The 16,732-nt window shown below is 37.7% G+C and overlaps 1 protein-coding gene across 3 annotated transcripts in view; it reads right to left on the reverse strand.

Annotated features, from left to right (window-relative positions):
• Positions 1 to 16,732, reverse strand: part of LOC105463779 (REC114 meiotic recombination protein) — a 126,452-nt gene that overhangs the window by 15,136 nt on the left and 94,584 nt on the right. For all 3 annotated transcript variants that reach the window (XM_011711072.3, XM_071101070.1, XM_011711071.3), the window contains one exon: positions 4,872 to 4,955. In XM_011711072.3, coding sequence (XP_011709374.1) covers positions 4,872 to 4,955 — 84 coding nt within the window. The remainder of the gene's footprint in view (positions 1 to 4,871; positions 4,956 to 16,732) is intronic.

The raw sequence follows: 16,732 nt of genomic DNA on the forward strand, positions 1-16,732 counted from the left end.
ATCAAGGCTTCACTTTCTGGAAGGGATTAGGCCTACTAAGTGCTGGCTCACAGGTATGAATAACATCTCCATACAGAGATGCTTAGGCCACAGGCTCCACAGCAGGTGTTCCAAGGCATCGTCATGCCCTGGAAGATGTGGAGCCCAGTTAACACGACATAGAGAGCCAAGGAGACACTAGAGGCCTCACACAAACCCAGTGGATTTTCCCTCTGGTTTTAGATTCATCACCCAGATCGGTACGAAATTTTCCATTACCACTAAGACCCCAAATGAAGCAGTTTTCCCCATCACTTATTGTGAATTCTTCTACTATAGAAAATGTGGGAGGAAGTACAGAAAAAGGTCTTAACCAGAGAAGGTACTTCAGCATTTTATTTGATTCTTTGCTTTGAAACTAAAAGGCAATACTCAAAGCCTTGGCTAGATGAAATCATTTTAAAAACTCCTCAGTGAGTTACTGGGAGTGAGAAGTAAAGAGCACAGCGGTTGTTTGTGTTTACTTCTTTGAGCCAAAGTGCCCTTAAGATAAGGATCTACATGTCTACTATTAGCCCATTAACCAGAACCTATTTGATCAGAATTGCTGGAAAAAGGGAAGCCTGCTTATAAGTAGGCAGAATTTATTCAACCTACTTATTTCAGTTCAGAGAGAAAAGAAATATAATGCTTACTACTCACAGAATTTATTATATTAAATTGCTATAAAAGGAATCAAAATTTTACTTCTTCCATTTGTCAATAATAGTGTTTTGGCATAATACTTGAAAACTAAAAGTTATCCAAGGCACGAAGCACCAAAGATACCCTTTACCAGGTAGGGCAAAAGAAGAATCTGTTGGTTCAATGTCAGTATATTACATCAAGTCAATAGATCAAAGGAGGAAAAAAACCCATGATCTTAATACTTGTCAAAAAGCATTTGATAAAATGATATGTAATCCTGATAAAGGCATTAAATAAACTATAATTGAAAGAGATCTCCCTTACATGATAAAGAATATCCGACCATTAGCTAGGCATGGTGGCACATTCCTGTGGTCCTAATTACTCAGGAGGATGGGGCGGGAGGATTGCTTGAGCCCTGAAGGTCGAGGCTGCAGTGAGCGGAGCTCACAACACTGTGCTCCAGCCTGGGTGACAGAGCAAGACTCTTCTCAAAAAAAAAAAAAAAAAAAAATCCAGTTAACAGCCAGAGATGGAATTAATGTGTAAACACTACTTCCCATGCAAGTCAGGAAGATGTCAAAGATACTATAACCCTATGATTACAGTGTTCTGGGAGATCTAGATAATTTGGTAAGGTAGGAAAAGTAATAAAAAATATAAATCACTGGAAAGAAATACAATTGTAAATTACAAAAACACTTTCCTAGAAATTAAAAAAACAAACAAAGTTTAGTAAGGAGGTTAAATTTAATTCAGGAAAAATATCCAATAATAACTAGCTGGAAATATATTTGGGATAAAGAATACCATTTACAGCTGGGCATGGAGGCTCATGCCTGTAATTCCAGCACTTCGGGAGGCCGAGGCGGGCAGATCACCTGAGGTCGGGAGTTTGAGACCAGCCTGATCAACATGGAGAAACCCTGTCTCTCCTAAAAATACAAAATTAGCTGGGTGTAGTAGCGCATGCCTGTAATCCCAGCTACTCAGGAGGCTGAGGAAGGGGAATCACTTGAACCCAGGAGGCGAAGGTTGCAGTGAGCTGAGATCGTGCCATTGCACTCCAGCCTGGGCAACGAGCGAAATGCCGTCTCAAAAAAACAAAAACAAAAACAAAAACAAAAAACAGGCCGGGCGCGGTGGCTCAAGCCTGTAATCCCAGCACTTTGGGAGGCCGAGACGGGCGGATCACGAGGTCAAGAGATCGAGACCATCCTGGCTAACACGGTGAAACCCCGTCTCTACTAAAAAAATACAAAAAACTAGCCGGGCGAGGTGGTGGGCGCCTGTAGTCCCAGCTACTCGGGAGGCTGAGGCAGGAGAATGGCGTAAACCCGGAAGGCGGAGCTTGCAGTGAGCTGAGATCTGGCCACTGCGCTCCAGCCTAGGCGACAGAGCAAGGCTCCGTCTCAAAAAAAAAAAAAAAAAAAAAAAGCAAAAAACAAAAAACAAAAAACAAAAAACACACATTCACAATAGCAGGCAAATGGTTCCTAGCTTTAAATGTCTAAAAAATCTATACATATGGTATATACACAAATATATAAAATTATACAACTACACAAATTATACATAGTTTGAAGAGGAGAAAAACTAGGCAAAAGAAGTAGACAGGTGATTCACAGAAGAAATACAAATGTCACATTACCATTCTCATCAGTTTTAATAAGAAATGCAAATTAAAGGAATATGCTCATTTCTGCCTGTCAAATTAGAAACTAGTTTTTGAATTTAAATTGTATTACCATGTTGGAGAGGATTTGGATAAATGAACATTCTTACACATTACCAGTACAGTAGAAGCAGAGACAACCTATTGGGAGGGCAAATTTATAAATTAAAAAAAAAAAAAAAAGTGTATACATCTGGGACTTCTAAGTAAAGAATCCTGTAAATAAATCCTTATGAAGATCAGAACATTTTTATAATAGTGAAAAATTAGCGATGAGTTAAACCCTAGTGCATCCAAACAATAACATGCTACCAAGCCATTATGAGTGTTTTCAGAGACTAATGGCTTGGTATAATGTTCCTGATAAAAAGAACAGGATACAAAGTACTACAATCCCCATTTTATAAATTATCTATATGGTTGACACTCAGTTAGCACAAGCCAATCCACAAGAGGGGCTGGAAATGTCAAACGCTCATTTTCCTAATCTTTGCAGTTCGGGACAGCCATATTACACTGGTCCATGACACATAAGCAGGCATCATCTGGGGGTTGTGGGTGGTGGAGAGCTGTATAGGAAAGTGGATGCTTTCCTTATAAAAGGGCCAGGTGATGCTGACCTTCCTTCAATGGAAATACAGTAGAGCTGCAGCAACCATTCTGCACCCAAGAGGGAGCAGCCAGGAGAGTTACAGAGATACCAACGTGGACACTGTTGAGTTGCTGGATGATGCTAGCAACTGCCTGTTTCTAGATTTTTTTTTTTTTTTTTGGAGACGGAGTCTCGCTCTGTCGCCTGGGCTGGAGTGTAGTGGTGTGATCTTGGCTCACTACAACCTCTGCCTCCTAGGTTCAAGCAATTCTCTCGTCTCAGCCTCCCAAGTAGCTGGGATTACAGGCACCTACCACCACCCCCGGCTAATTTTTGTATTTTTAGTAAAGATGGGGTTTCACCATGTTGTACAGGCTGGTCTTGAACTCCTGACCTCAGGTGATCTGCCCGTCTTGGCCTCCCAAAGTGCTGGGATTACAGGCATGAGCCACCATGCCCAGCCTAGATTTCCTTTTAAGTGAAAAAAAAAGAAATCCGGTTTTTTAGGCCATTATAGCTGATTTTTCTCTTACATGCATCTGAACACAATCCTAACTGATACAGTATATATACTTAGTAAAAGCTTCAGAATATTAATAATTATTTTTGAGTGGTCAAATTATGGTTGATTTTTATTTTGCTCTTTGTAGTTAGTTTAAAATTTTAGTAATAATGTATATTTAGAAAAATTTAAAACTCAAATATCAAACATATAGCATGGTATAACTTTTTCAGAGATCTATACATTCATTCAGTATGATATGGTCTGGAGCTAAGTCCAAAGATCAAAAGGCAGCCGCAGCCTGGTTCTCTGATAGCTAGTCATAACCTGGGCTATTGGCCTAAGTCACTTGCCTTATATGGGAAACGAAACAGGGGTTCTTGAACATTTTGGAGTGTGTGCTCCAGACCCCGTGACAATCTGGTAAGCCAGTGGACTCAGAACAATGTTTTTAATCACACAAAATACACAAGTTTACAAAGAAACCAATTATACTGAATTTGTTTATTACAATATTAAGGCACTAATTTGTGAACTAATGTATATGCTTCTTTATTAACGTATTTGATAATAAAGATCTAGTAGGACTAATAAACACCTTAATTTTCAGGTAGTGATGAGCATAAACATTTGAGATGTCAGAAACAACTGAACTGTGATATGAAAGTATCTGTGATTTCCATTGGTGAGAAGTTCTAAAACTACTGTGGTCTGCTGGCCTACATTCATAGTGGAAGGAAATGATAAATTTCAATTAGAGGTCAGTGAAAATCCATGGAAGTTCATGGACCCCCTGAATTCTATGGAGACTCTGGGGTCTGTGTACCCCAGGTTAATACCCTTCCACTAGATAATCGTCTAACTTCAGAGTCTGAGTCCCTCAAAAATTAGTATCTTTCACTTAAATTTCAATATTATCTACTCCGTGAATGTTAACAGATTGGTTTTCATAGTTATTTTTGAAGGAAAATGATCCAGGTGATTAATATGCACGTTTCTTTGATGAGGATCATTCTTTACACTTAATACAGCTAGAAAGCAAGTAAAAGAGAATTTTTTTAATATTAGAAAAAATGAAAATACATATTCACTGAATCATTTGAAAATATACACCTTTTTAAACATCCAAATAGCAAGACAAACGATGCACTCCACCTCCTCCCGATCTGTGCTTGGGGGACAGAGAATGGCTGCACAGCTCCATCAGACGCATATTGATAAATCCATTAGAGCCTGACTCCTTAGCAATGTCTTCCTGCTAATGAGGCTTCTGCCTCTCTACGGTCCTCGTTTCATGTTTTACTCATAGTACAAACCTTTCTTAAACATTTGTATTCTTTCCAGTACATGTCACCTACTAAGAGATGCTCTCAAACACCTCCCCAACATACACACATAAAAGATGAGAAGAGTATGATCATTAGCTTAAATCTTGCCTTTATCGTTGTTCCAAACAACAGACAATCCATGCGTCTTACAATCTTCAACCAGTCCTTGCTACCAACGAGTGAAAACCCTTCCTGAAACAAAATAATTAGGCAAAAATTAGCAACAGAAGCAAAAATATGAAGAATAGCTATGGCTGCAGCTACTTCCTGTTAGAAAGTTGTATATTTATTTATTGTGTAACTCAAACATAGTAGCAATGACTCAATACAACCAGTTGCCAAAGATGACCCTTATACTAAGTCCTCAATGTCCTGGTGCTTTTCCTGCATGACGAACATAAAAACAACTTTTTTTCTTAATCTTTTTATGTTGAAAATCAATACAATACTAAAGAGAGTTAAGTGTCCATAGTCATATTTCATATAAAATGCCTCTAGAATTTGCCAAAATATTATTTTATATCCCCCCAAATCAAGAGTTCCATTATACTGATTTATTAACTTATCTGGCACATCTCTAACTCCATAGTAAGAATTCTCTTCACAAGAATCTTATTTTCAGATTCCTAGGAATGGAAAATTTAAAGCATTTTGCTTTTGGATACTGAATGTTTACTTCATTTCCATCTGAAAAAACAAAAAAGACAAAGAGGGCAGTAGAGGGCACACAAGTCTCAAATGAGAGACAACAGTTAGATCCATAAAGTGAAAAGATAAACTTTATCTACCATTTACTAATGAAGTCAGTGGAATGAACTATCTGATGATTATGGCAGCTCTTAAGCGCCAATTATGTTGTCAGTGCGTTTCCTCAGTTAAGCAACCCACTGAGTTAGAATATGTTTAGCATACAGTAAAACCAATCCAGGAGATTAATTTACAACACGCAAAAACTGCATGCAAACTGCCAGTCTACCCTTAAATGTTAGTCCAACATAGCTAGGGAAGGCTGCTGGAGTAATCTGAGAAATCCCCAACTCTTAAAAAACAGAAGAAAATGTAGTCCCTTGTTCATTTGAACCCTCACAAAATCCCTGTGCTTAAATCTCAGTATGGTGAAAGTTGCAACTTTCACAGAAATTTACAACCTGGGAGACAGTGAGGGTTACTTCTTTGATGCTTTAATTAAAAAATAATAATAATAAAAATTAAAAAATTAGCCGGGTGTGGTAGCAGGTGCCTGTAGTCCGAGCTACTCGGGAGGCTGAGGCAGGAGAATGGTGTGAACCCAGGAGGCAGAGGTTGCAGTGAGCCGAGACTGCACCACTGCACTCCAGCCTGGGCGACAGAGCGAGACTCCACCTCAAAAAAAAAAAAGTCAGTTCTGAAATGCTAATTCTAAGTATTTTATCAGTAGCAGGTTTTTTTTGTTTTTTGTTTTTTTTTTTTTCCAAATGGAAAAGGAAGTTAGGCAAACCATTTATGATTTCTTAAAACCTTCTCGGCCGGGCGCGGTGGCTCAAGCCTGTAATCCCAGCACTTTGGGAGGCCGAGGCGGGCGGATCACAAGGTCAGGAGATCGAGACCACAGTGAAACCCCGTCTCTACTAAAAATACAAAAAATTAGCCGGGCGCGGTGGCGGGCGCCTGTAGTCCCAGCTACTCAGGAGGCTGAGGCAGGAGAATGGCGGGAACCCGGGAGGCGGAGCTTGCAGTGAGCCGAGATCGCGCCACTGCACTCCAGCCTGGGCAACAGCGTGAGACTCCGTCTCAAAAAAAAAAAAAAAAAAAACCTTCTCAGAATTAGCAAAAAGAAATGTTGATTATTACATCCAAAAATACAGTTAATTGTAGTTTCGAGTGGCAATATATGAGGAAACTGGTACTCACACACATTGCTGGTGGGAGTACAAATTGGTACAGTGCTTATGGAGGGCAATTTGGCAATATCAAAATTACAAATGCACTTACATTTGGACCCAGCAATCCCAATGCCGGGAATTCATTTTACAGATCAACCTGCACATGTATGAAGTGATGCATGGAGAAGGGTAAGCATTTCTGCTTTTTTTTTTTTCTAACAGAAGATTGGAAAAACAACTCAAATATGCATCAAAGGTGGATTGGTTAAGTAAATTGTGGTACTCTATACAATGGAATACTATACAGGTGTAAAAAGTAGTAAATGTTATATATCAGCACTGTCCAGAAGAAACAGAATTTGAGCTACATATGAAATTTGAAGTTTTCTAGTATCACTTTAAAAAAAGAGAAATAGGCAGAATTGGTTTTAATATTTATTTAACCAATTATATCAAAAAACATTGAACAAAATGATGACTAGATTGTAAACAATGTAAAACATTAATGAGACAGTTTGCATTTTTTTGTACTGTCTTTGAAATCCAGTGTGTGTTTTACACTTATACCACGTCTCAATTTGGATATTGGATTTTCAACGGTTAAAGTGAAATGTAGTCCTACTAAAACAAGAAAGTTGAGATTAATAGGAAGATATTTTTCACTTTCATTTTTTAAACCTAAATTTAAATTAAATAAAATTTAAAATTCCATTTTTAGTTGCACCTGCCACATTTCAAGTGCTCCACAGCCACATATGACTCCTACTGACCTTCTTGGACAGTGCAGCTTTATATAAAGTGAACTCTAACACATATTGTTAGGTAAAAAGGCAAGCTACATAACAATGTCCATCACATGCTACTTTTTTAATAAGACAGAACAATGTATATTCTTTACATAAAGAACTGGAGGACTAATACACAAGGGCTAATAACAATCTGCAGGGAGTGAAGGTGAACAGTGCAGATGGGGCAGGGGTGGGAATAAAAGCTTTCTCTATGCCTTTTTAACATCGCTCTGATTTTTGAGCTGTGTAAGCTTCTTATGCATGTATGTGAGAAAATTTGTGCAAACATTTGTGCTGGACAACATTATTGCTTAATGCTATGCTTAATGCTTATGTTATGCATAATGCTTAAATTTGTGCTGGACAACACTGTGCTTATAGTTAACAATACTGTACTGAACACTTCAGATGGGGGTATATTTCATGTTGCATGTTTTTTACCACAATTTTTAAAAGGCATGAAACAGCATAGCCTGTCTGGGAACCTGCAAGGAGACCACGGTCACTGGAGTTGATGGGGGATACCCACTACAATATGGCATGAACTCAAGGAAGAGGCAGAAGCAGGACCTGAGAAGGGGTGTGCCCTTCCTCCTCAGCAGCAACTCTTAGTTGAGCCGCTTTATGGCTCTTCATCAATTTGTTCAAACCATTTTGCCCTGGAGTTTCCTACATCTCTCTGCCTCTTCCCTCTAATTTTTTTGCCTAATTAACCTCTGATCATTGTTCACTTCTTGCTTAATCTCAACTAGGTGACCCTGTTGTACTTTCCCTTAACAATCCACTTTCTCTCATAGCATTTATCATTCTGTGTGTTTGTAGTGATTTCCTTAATGTCTATTTTTTCACCAGACTATAAGCCCCATGAGGGAAGGGGCTGTTTGTTTTGCTCACTAATGAATATACAGCACCTATTACAGTGCTCAACACTAGAAGGTGCTTCAGTAAGTTTATTGAGTGAATAAATGAAACTCTTTATTAAAATTAAAAGACTGTCTACTGGGTACTATGCTCACTACCTGGGTGATGGGATCATTTGTATCCCAAACCTCAGCATCACACCATATACTCAGGTAACGGACCTGCACATGTACCCCTGAATCTAAAATGAAAGTTGAAATTATTTTTAAAAATTAATTAGACTATTTCATACCAGGACCAGTATCATTTCTTGGGAGCAGTGATGACCACAAATCAATTACCTATCCAATGATATAGAACATCTTACTTTTATTTGACTTATGCCATTCTTGTTCAAAATTCAGAAAGAGTTCTTTTCTCCTAATGCTGAGATTTAGTAAAGAAGCCTGTGTGTCTAACCACTTGCCATACATAAATTTCAATAACTGATCTGCCTTGCTGTGAAAACCCACCTATTTGAATCTCTTTAAGGCTTATCCATCTAGAAAATTCAGTTTAGCTCAACTGATAGCTTCTCTGTAGCTTTTCCTGACTTTCTCACAATTAAGTGACCTGCTGTGTGTTCTCATAGCATCCTGTGCTTACTGCCATTAAACACGCTGTTAACATCACTGAGCTCCTACCACAGCTGGCCACCGTGCTAGGGGTTAAAATATAAGACAGAATCTGTCCAAGAGGAGGGGGAAGTGTGTCAAAATCACCCAAGGAGCTTCTGCTACTGGAGCTTTGGATACTGTTCCCCCACCAGGTCAAGAATCACTGCCAAAGGAAGTTACTGTTAACTGATGAGTCTGTCATAATCCAGGAAAGTGCTGAGGTAGAAAAATTGAGGTTCAGAATTGATAGCACTGGGTGGGATGGGCAAGAGTGAAGAACTCTAGGAAATGCTAATTTACCATCAGAAAAAAGAACAAGAGCCAATACCAAGAATGAATGTCCAGGACAGAGTAATGTGGAAGCTAAGACAGGTGAGAGTTTCCAGCAGAGAAACTTGTCAACTGTGTCAGGTGATGCACAGGGATGGAGTAGAAATAAGGGCTGTCAAATCTGCATGGAATCCAGCAGCAGGAGGTGCTGTGCCCTGCAATGGTTGGCTGTTGCTTCTACCCTGTCTTCTTTTTGTAGCCCCTACACCTCACTGCAAACTTCATGAGATCAAAAACTGGGGTACATTCATCTTTGTGTCCAGCATGTCTGTTGAATGAAAGAGGGCCAATTTCCAGCACATGGTTGACACCCCCATTTCCTCCTATCACACTCTGACCCATCCCTTAATTTTCCCAGTTCTGGCACAGCCTCCCTGAGGGGCAGTGGCCAGAATGCCACGTGATACCAAGGTGGGGCGCCATACTACACTTCATATAAAGAGAATCTCAAGCTTTGGTTTTCAGGCATTATAAGTTATGAAGCGCATTTCTAAATTGTGGTCATCCATGCTCTCCATGGCCCGTTATCATACATAATGAAGACTTGCCATAGAGATAAAAATGAAGCCATCAAGGGAAGGGAGGAAAGTACCTAAGAAAATGGATGTAGAGATAAGATGTACACAATCGGAAGTCCAAAGATGGTGGGAAAAACTAGCTGTGCCCTTAACCCTACTGAGTCTGTTTCCCTTGCTGTTGACTCTGCCATTGAGCTAGTTCCGTTAGTACCTCAGGCACCCCTCAGTTCTGACTTCACCTACCAGTTTGGGCAAGGAAGTCAGGAGAATATCATGGGGTGTCACTGGCATTTTGCTAGGTAAATTAGCTTTAAAATCTTCCCGTTATGATTTTGTAAATGCTTTGAAGAAAACAGCATTTTATTTTTATGAAAATGACAATTATAAATGTTCACACCTGCTATAAAAACCCTGATTCAGAGGAAAACAGCATAGGAGAATAAGGTTACAAAAATAACTTGATGACTAATCATTTGACAATCCACCTTGTCCCCAAGCCCAGAACACCAAAAGGTCTTCTTGATGAATGTGATAAGGTGTTTTGGTGCCAGGTGATTTATTTAAAAATTAGACCCTGGCTTAAGCTTCAGGGTTGTATTTCTGACTCACTATCCTGGAGCTCAGTTTGTGAGGATCAAATTACACTGAAATCAGAAAAAAAAAAAAAATCCATGATAAGAGAATTGCTACAGATATGAAGGCAACAATGTGAAGAGGGAAAACAAAGCAAAAGATTGGGCTTTCTAAAATTACTTTTTCTTTTTTCTGGAGACAGGGTTTTGCTCTGTTGCCAAGGATGGAGTGCAGTGGTGTGATGATAGCTCACTGCAGCCTTGATCTCCTGGGCTCAAGCAATCCTCCCACCTCAGCCTCCTGAATAGCTGGGACCACCGGCATGCACCACCATGCCCAGCTAATTTTAAAATTTCTTGTAGAGATAGGGTCTCACTATGTTGTACAGGCTGATCTCAAGCAATCTTCCAGCTTGGGCCTCCCAAAGTGATGGGATTATAGGCTTAAGCCACTATACCTAGGCAAAAATTAACTTTCAATAATCATAACCAGTTGTTAGGTTATTAAACTAATAATTAAGGTATTAAGCTAACAAAAGAGAATAATAAGGTAGATAGAAATAATTTGTAGCTGATTAGATTTTGGTCTTAGATTTGAATATGGACATTTTTGCAATATTCAGAAACATACAATATTGTGCTTGGAGAAGAAATACCTGCCTTACTTCTAAGTACCTATTCCACACTTAAACAGTATCATGTCTCAGACTGAGACAGCTCAAACTAAGATGCCCCTTCTATAACTTACTTTATTTTGGAGTTATATTTTTCCTGATTTATAAAAGCTATATAACCAGTTTGGTTTCATGCTGAACTATAGGCTATTTGGAAGGAGTAAAGTAAATAAAAATAAATAATGTCAAAAAAAAGGATGACTGTGTTTTAGAATTTTTATCATCTAGAAATCATGGTATGCCATGAAAAGTCACTATTTTTGTTCCAGAAGTATGTACCAGATTATGTGCTATGTCCTATAACTGACACTACAGATCAAAGTCAAATGGTCCCTGCCCTCAAGGAGCTGGGAGTCCAGGGGAAATTAAACAAATAACCACCCAATAATAATTAATTTGGTTAAGTTCCTTGATTCTACAGAAGCACAGAAAAGAGGCATTCGATTACTAGGCCCAGAGGAAATGGCCTTTGAACTGATTTTTTTAACTTATTTCTAAGTTTTCAAACATTCAAAGCTAGAGAAAATAGTAAAACAGTATGATGAGCCATCACACTATGCACCCATCTTCCAGTCACAATTTTTCATAACATGGCCAATCTTATTTTACTTACATCCACACTCAATAACTCCCATCTCCCTGGATTATTCTGAAGCAAATCCAAGTATCTAAATATATTTCAGAATCTATCTCTAAAAAGCTAAGGAACAGCTGGGCGTGGTGGCTCATGCCTGTAATCCCAGCATTTTGGAAGGCCGAGGTGGGTGGATCACGAGGTCAGGAGATAGAGACCATCCTGGCTAATATGGTGAAACCCCGTGTCTACTAAAAATACAAAAAGAAAAAAAAAAAAATTAGCCGGGCGGGGTGGCGGGCTCCTGCAGTCCCAGCTGCTGGGAGGCTGAGGCAGGAGAATGGCATGAACCCGGGAGGCGGAGCTTGCAGTGAGCCGAGATCGTGCCACTGTACTCCAGCCTGGGAGACAGAGGGAGACTCTGTCTCAAAAAAATAAAAATAAAACAAAAATAAAAATAAATAAAAAAATTAAAAGCTAAGGAAGGACCTCTTAAAATATAATCACAAAATCATCACACCTTTAAAAATTAACAATTCCTTAATATCATCAAGTATCTTTGTTGCTGTTCACATTTTCCTGATGATCTTGGTTTTTTAAACATTGTGTTTTGAATAGGGATCCAAATAAGGTCCACATATTGTGATATTTGATTGTCTCTTAAGTCTTACTGATTTTTCCTTTTCTTAGAATTGTTTTGTTAAAGAAGCTGGGTCATTAGTCCTCTAGGTTAGGGATTGACAATTTTTTGTTGTTGTTGTTAAGGACCAGTGGGTAAATATTTTGGCATTTTAGATTGTATAGACTCCTGCGCCTACTCAACTCTGCCCTTGCAGCATGAAAGCAGCCACAGACAATACATAAACAAATGAGCATGGCTGTGTTCCAACAAAAGTTTTTTATGAATGCTGCAATTGGAACTTCATAGAAATTTCATATCTCACAAAATATTCTTCTGAATGTTTTCAACCATTTAAAAACGTAAAAACTATTCTTGGCTCAAAAGTCATACGAAAACAGGCAATGGGCCACATATGTCTCATGCATTGTGTGCTAAACCCTGTCCTAAAGTCCCCTCACTAAATTTTGTTTTTGTATCTCCATGGTGTGTTTTAATATGTAACTCTGTCTTATAATTCTCAAAAAGTGGTACATCAAGAAGCTTGCAGATTCAGGCTGGATTTTTTTTTTTCCTCAGATTTTATAAGATTACTTCCTAAGTGACAGATATGTGATTCCGTAGTAGGTACATAATGGTTTTTTATTCTTCTTTTTGTGATATTAGCAGCCATTGATAATCACTGCCTAGACTCATTAATTCATCTGGGGTTGCAAAATGGTGATTTTTAAATTTTTTCATTCATTCTTTATGAGATGGAATACATCTCAAAAAAGGAATTTTGCCTTATCAACTATTTTGTTATACTAGGTAAAAATAGGAAAGGTGGGATAAATGCTCACCTCATTTCTTATATTTGCCAGCTTTCAAAATAATGAGGTGGTTTCTCTAGTATCCTCCAAAGATTATGATAAGGGGTTTTTTAAATGTCATTTGAAACCTATAAATTTAAATATAATTGCTGTTTCAATCCTTTGCAGTTATTGATCCTTACATTACCTCTCTTTAGCTATGGGGACCTTTTCAAGTTGGCTCTGTCCTTTTGATATAGCTTTAGTAATCTCAGGGTATCAGAAGCTGAACTGCCTTCCTTTTTTTTCTTTTTTTCCTGTGTAGATAACGACATCACACAGGTCTTCAAGCTGTCAGTGATTTAGCTCCATCCACTCATATTTGGAAGGTCACAGGAATGCCTAGTCATCTAGTTTTAGTTGTAGATGCTATCCATGGGTCTTTGTAGCCCTGTTTGACCTGTCTATTTTTATGGGGAGATGTGAGAAAATTCAAAAGCTATGATGTCATTTCTGATCAACAAGGAATAAGAGGGCCAAAATTTATACTCCTATTATAAACAACTAGAAAACTAGACAAAACTATTGGAAGCAACTATTTGCAGACAGTAGAAAATAGACAGTACAGAACTGTGATATCTGATAAAAGGGAGACAAATAAAGTGAGCCCTATCATCACCCAGGCTTTCTTCCTAAAATTAATTTCCAGACTTTGGCTCAGAGAATGGAAATCCAAACAGAGCCTGTAATCCCAATGAGTTGAGAAGAAAGAGACAGAGGTCAGGTAGGCCAGGTGCTGCAGTTTTCTGGGCAGGGTACTCAAGAGAGGAAGACAATACAGAGGAAGAGCTTTAGAAACCTGCATATGCGTTCCTTGAATCTCTGGCTGAATAGCTATCTGTACATACGCAGAATGAAATACCGTAAGACTGAGCAAGAACAACTTCTGGAAAAATAAGAACCACAGGAAGTGTAAGTCAAACAATCCTAGAATTCCACAGGTCTGGGAATGTTTAAGTTACAACTACCTAGAGTAGAGAGACTTCATTGAATACACAGGACATTCAGTAGAAAACGTACATGAGGGCCAGATGCAGTGGCTTACACCTATAGTCCCAGTACTTTGGAAGCCCAAGATGGGAGGATTACTTGAGGCCAAGGGTTCATGACTAGCCTGGGCAACATAATGAGACTCTATCTCTATTAAAAAAAAAAAAATGCATCAGGAGTATTGCTAAATCAGCTTTAGAGTAAAGACTACTCTAGATGTACCTTAAAAGATATTAAAAATAAGCTTCAAAAGGGTTAAACTGATTATTAGTAACTTAACTACTTACTTGAAATAAATTCTGTACTCTTTAAAGGAATACAACAAAAGTGAGCACTCAGCAATGTACAAGTCACAATATCTGACATCTGATCAAGAAGTACTAGATACATGAAAAACCAGCAACAACGACTAGCAGCCTTGAGAAAAATGAGTCAACAGAAACAAACTCAGAAGTTTGAGATGATAAAATTAGCAGAAAAGGGTGTTTAAGAAGCTATTTCATGAATATACTCTACATGACAACAGTAGCACATTTGTCCAGGGGACAAATGGAAGTACACTATTGTTAAGTTTCCTACATTACACAGGAAGTGGCATATTTGAAGACAGACTGTGCTAAGTTAAAGACATATATTGTAAACCCTACAACAGCCATGGTGGGTGGTAACAAAGGAGGAGCAGCTAATAAACCAACTGTGAAAATGAAATGGAATCCTAAAAAACACTGAATTAACCCAAAAGTAAGGAAAAGAGGGAAAAAGAAACAAACAAACAAAAAATAGATGTGATAAACAGAAAATGAGATGGCAGATTTAAACTTACACAGAAAATCACATTAAATGCAAATGGTCTAAACACTAAAAAGAGGTTGTCAGGATAGATTTTAAAAGCAAGATCAGACGATATTCTATCTAGAAGAAATTCATTTTGAATGTAAAGAAACAGATAAAACAAAAAGATATAAAAAGATATGGCATTTAAACTCTAATCATAAGAAAACTGGAATCTTAGACAAACATATGTCAGGTCAAGGATCGTTACCAGAGATAAAAAGGAACATCTCAATTAGGATAAAGGGTTAAATTCATCAAGAAAACGTAATAATCCTGAATGTGCATGTACCCAATAACAGCTATTCAAAATACATGAAGCAAAAACTGACATAATTAAAAGGAGAAATAAACCTACAATTAGAATTGGAAACCTCAAAACTCCTTTTTCAGTAATGGACAGAACTTGTAGACTGAATAACATTAGGAATATGGAACACTTAACACAATCAACCAAATTAATCTGACATTCATAGAATACCTATCATCAGCAGCAGAATATACATTCTTTTCAAATGCACATAAAACATTCAAAAAGATATACCATATGCATACCTTGCATAAAGACTGAAATAATATAGAGCAGGTTTTTAAAAGAAGAATGAAATACTATAGAGTAGGCTTTCTGGTCGTAACAGAATTAAAGTAGAAAAAAATTACATAAAGATAACTGGAAAATCTCCAAATATTTACAAATTAAATAACACAATGTTAAATTACCCATGGGTAAAAAAAAACACACAAAATAAAACATATTTTAAACAATGAAAATGAAAATACAACATAGAAAAAAATTGGGACATATAGTGAAAATAGTACTCACAGGGAAGCTTATAATTTTAAATACTTAGAAAAAAATCAATAATATAAGCTTCCACTGTATGAAGTTAGAAAATAACAAACTAAACCAGAAATAAGTAGAAGGAAATAAATATAGAGCTTAGGCAAATGAAACAGAAAACAAAATTTAATGAAACAAAAATACAGACCTTTGAAAAAATAACAATCTCTATCTAGACTGATCAAGAATAAAAAGTGAGAAGACACAAATTCACAGCAAGAATAAAAGAGAAGATGGCACAACAGATCCCATAGGCACTAAAAAGATAGTAAGAATAGTACAACTTGGCTGGGTGCAGTGGCTCATGTCTGTAATCCCTGCACTTTAGGAGGCCGAGGCAGGTGGATTACCTGAGGTCCTGAGTTCGAGACCATCTGGTCAACATGATGAAATCCCATCTCTACTAAAAATACAAAAAATTAGCTGGGTATGGTGATGCGTGCCTGTAATCCCAGCTATTCAGGAGGTTGAAACAGGAGAATCGCTGGAACCCAGGAGGTGAAGGTTGCAGTGAGCTGAGATTGCACCACTGCACTTCCAGCCTGGGCAACAAGAGCAAAATTCCGACTCAAAAAAGAAAAAAACCCAAAAAACCAAATAGTAACTTTATGCAAATACATTTCACAACTTAGATGAAGTAGAAAACTGTTTTGAATGACACAAAATACCAAAAGTGAATCCAAAAGAAATACATGATCTATTTAAAAATTGTAATGTGTAGTTTAAAACCTTCCAACAAAGAAAACTCCAGATTCAAATGGGTTTCACTGGTGAATTCTATCAAACATTTAAGGAAGAAATCATGCAATCCTATACTAAAACCAAAGACATAAAAAAAAAAAGTTACAGATCAGTATTCCTAGATGCCAAAAGTCCTTAACAAATATTAAAAACCAAATCCAGCAATATGTGAAGAACATAATGTATCATAACCAAGTAGAATTTATGCCAGGAATGAAAAGTTGGTTTAATGTTTAAAAATCAATTAATTCATCATACTAA

This window comes from Macaca nemestrina, chromosome 7 (genome assembly GCF_043159975.1).
Source record: "Macaca nemestrina isolate mMacNem1 chromosome 7, mMacNem.hap1, whole genome shotgun sequence".
Taxonomy (NCBI): domain Eukaryota; kingdom Metazoa; phylum Chordata; class Mammalia; order Primates; family Cercopithecidae; genus Macaca; species Macaca nemestrina.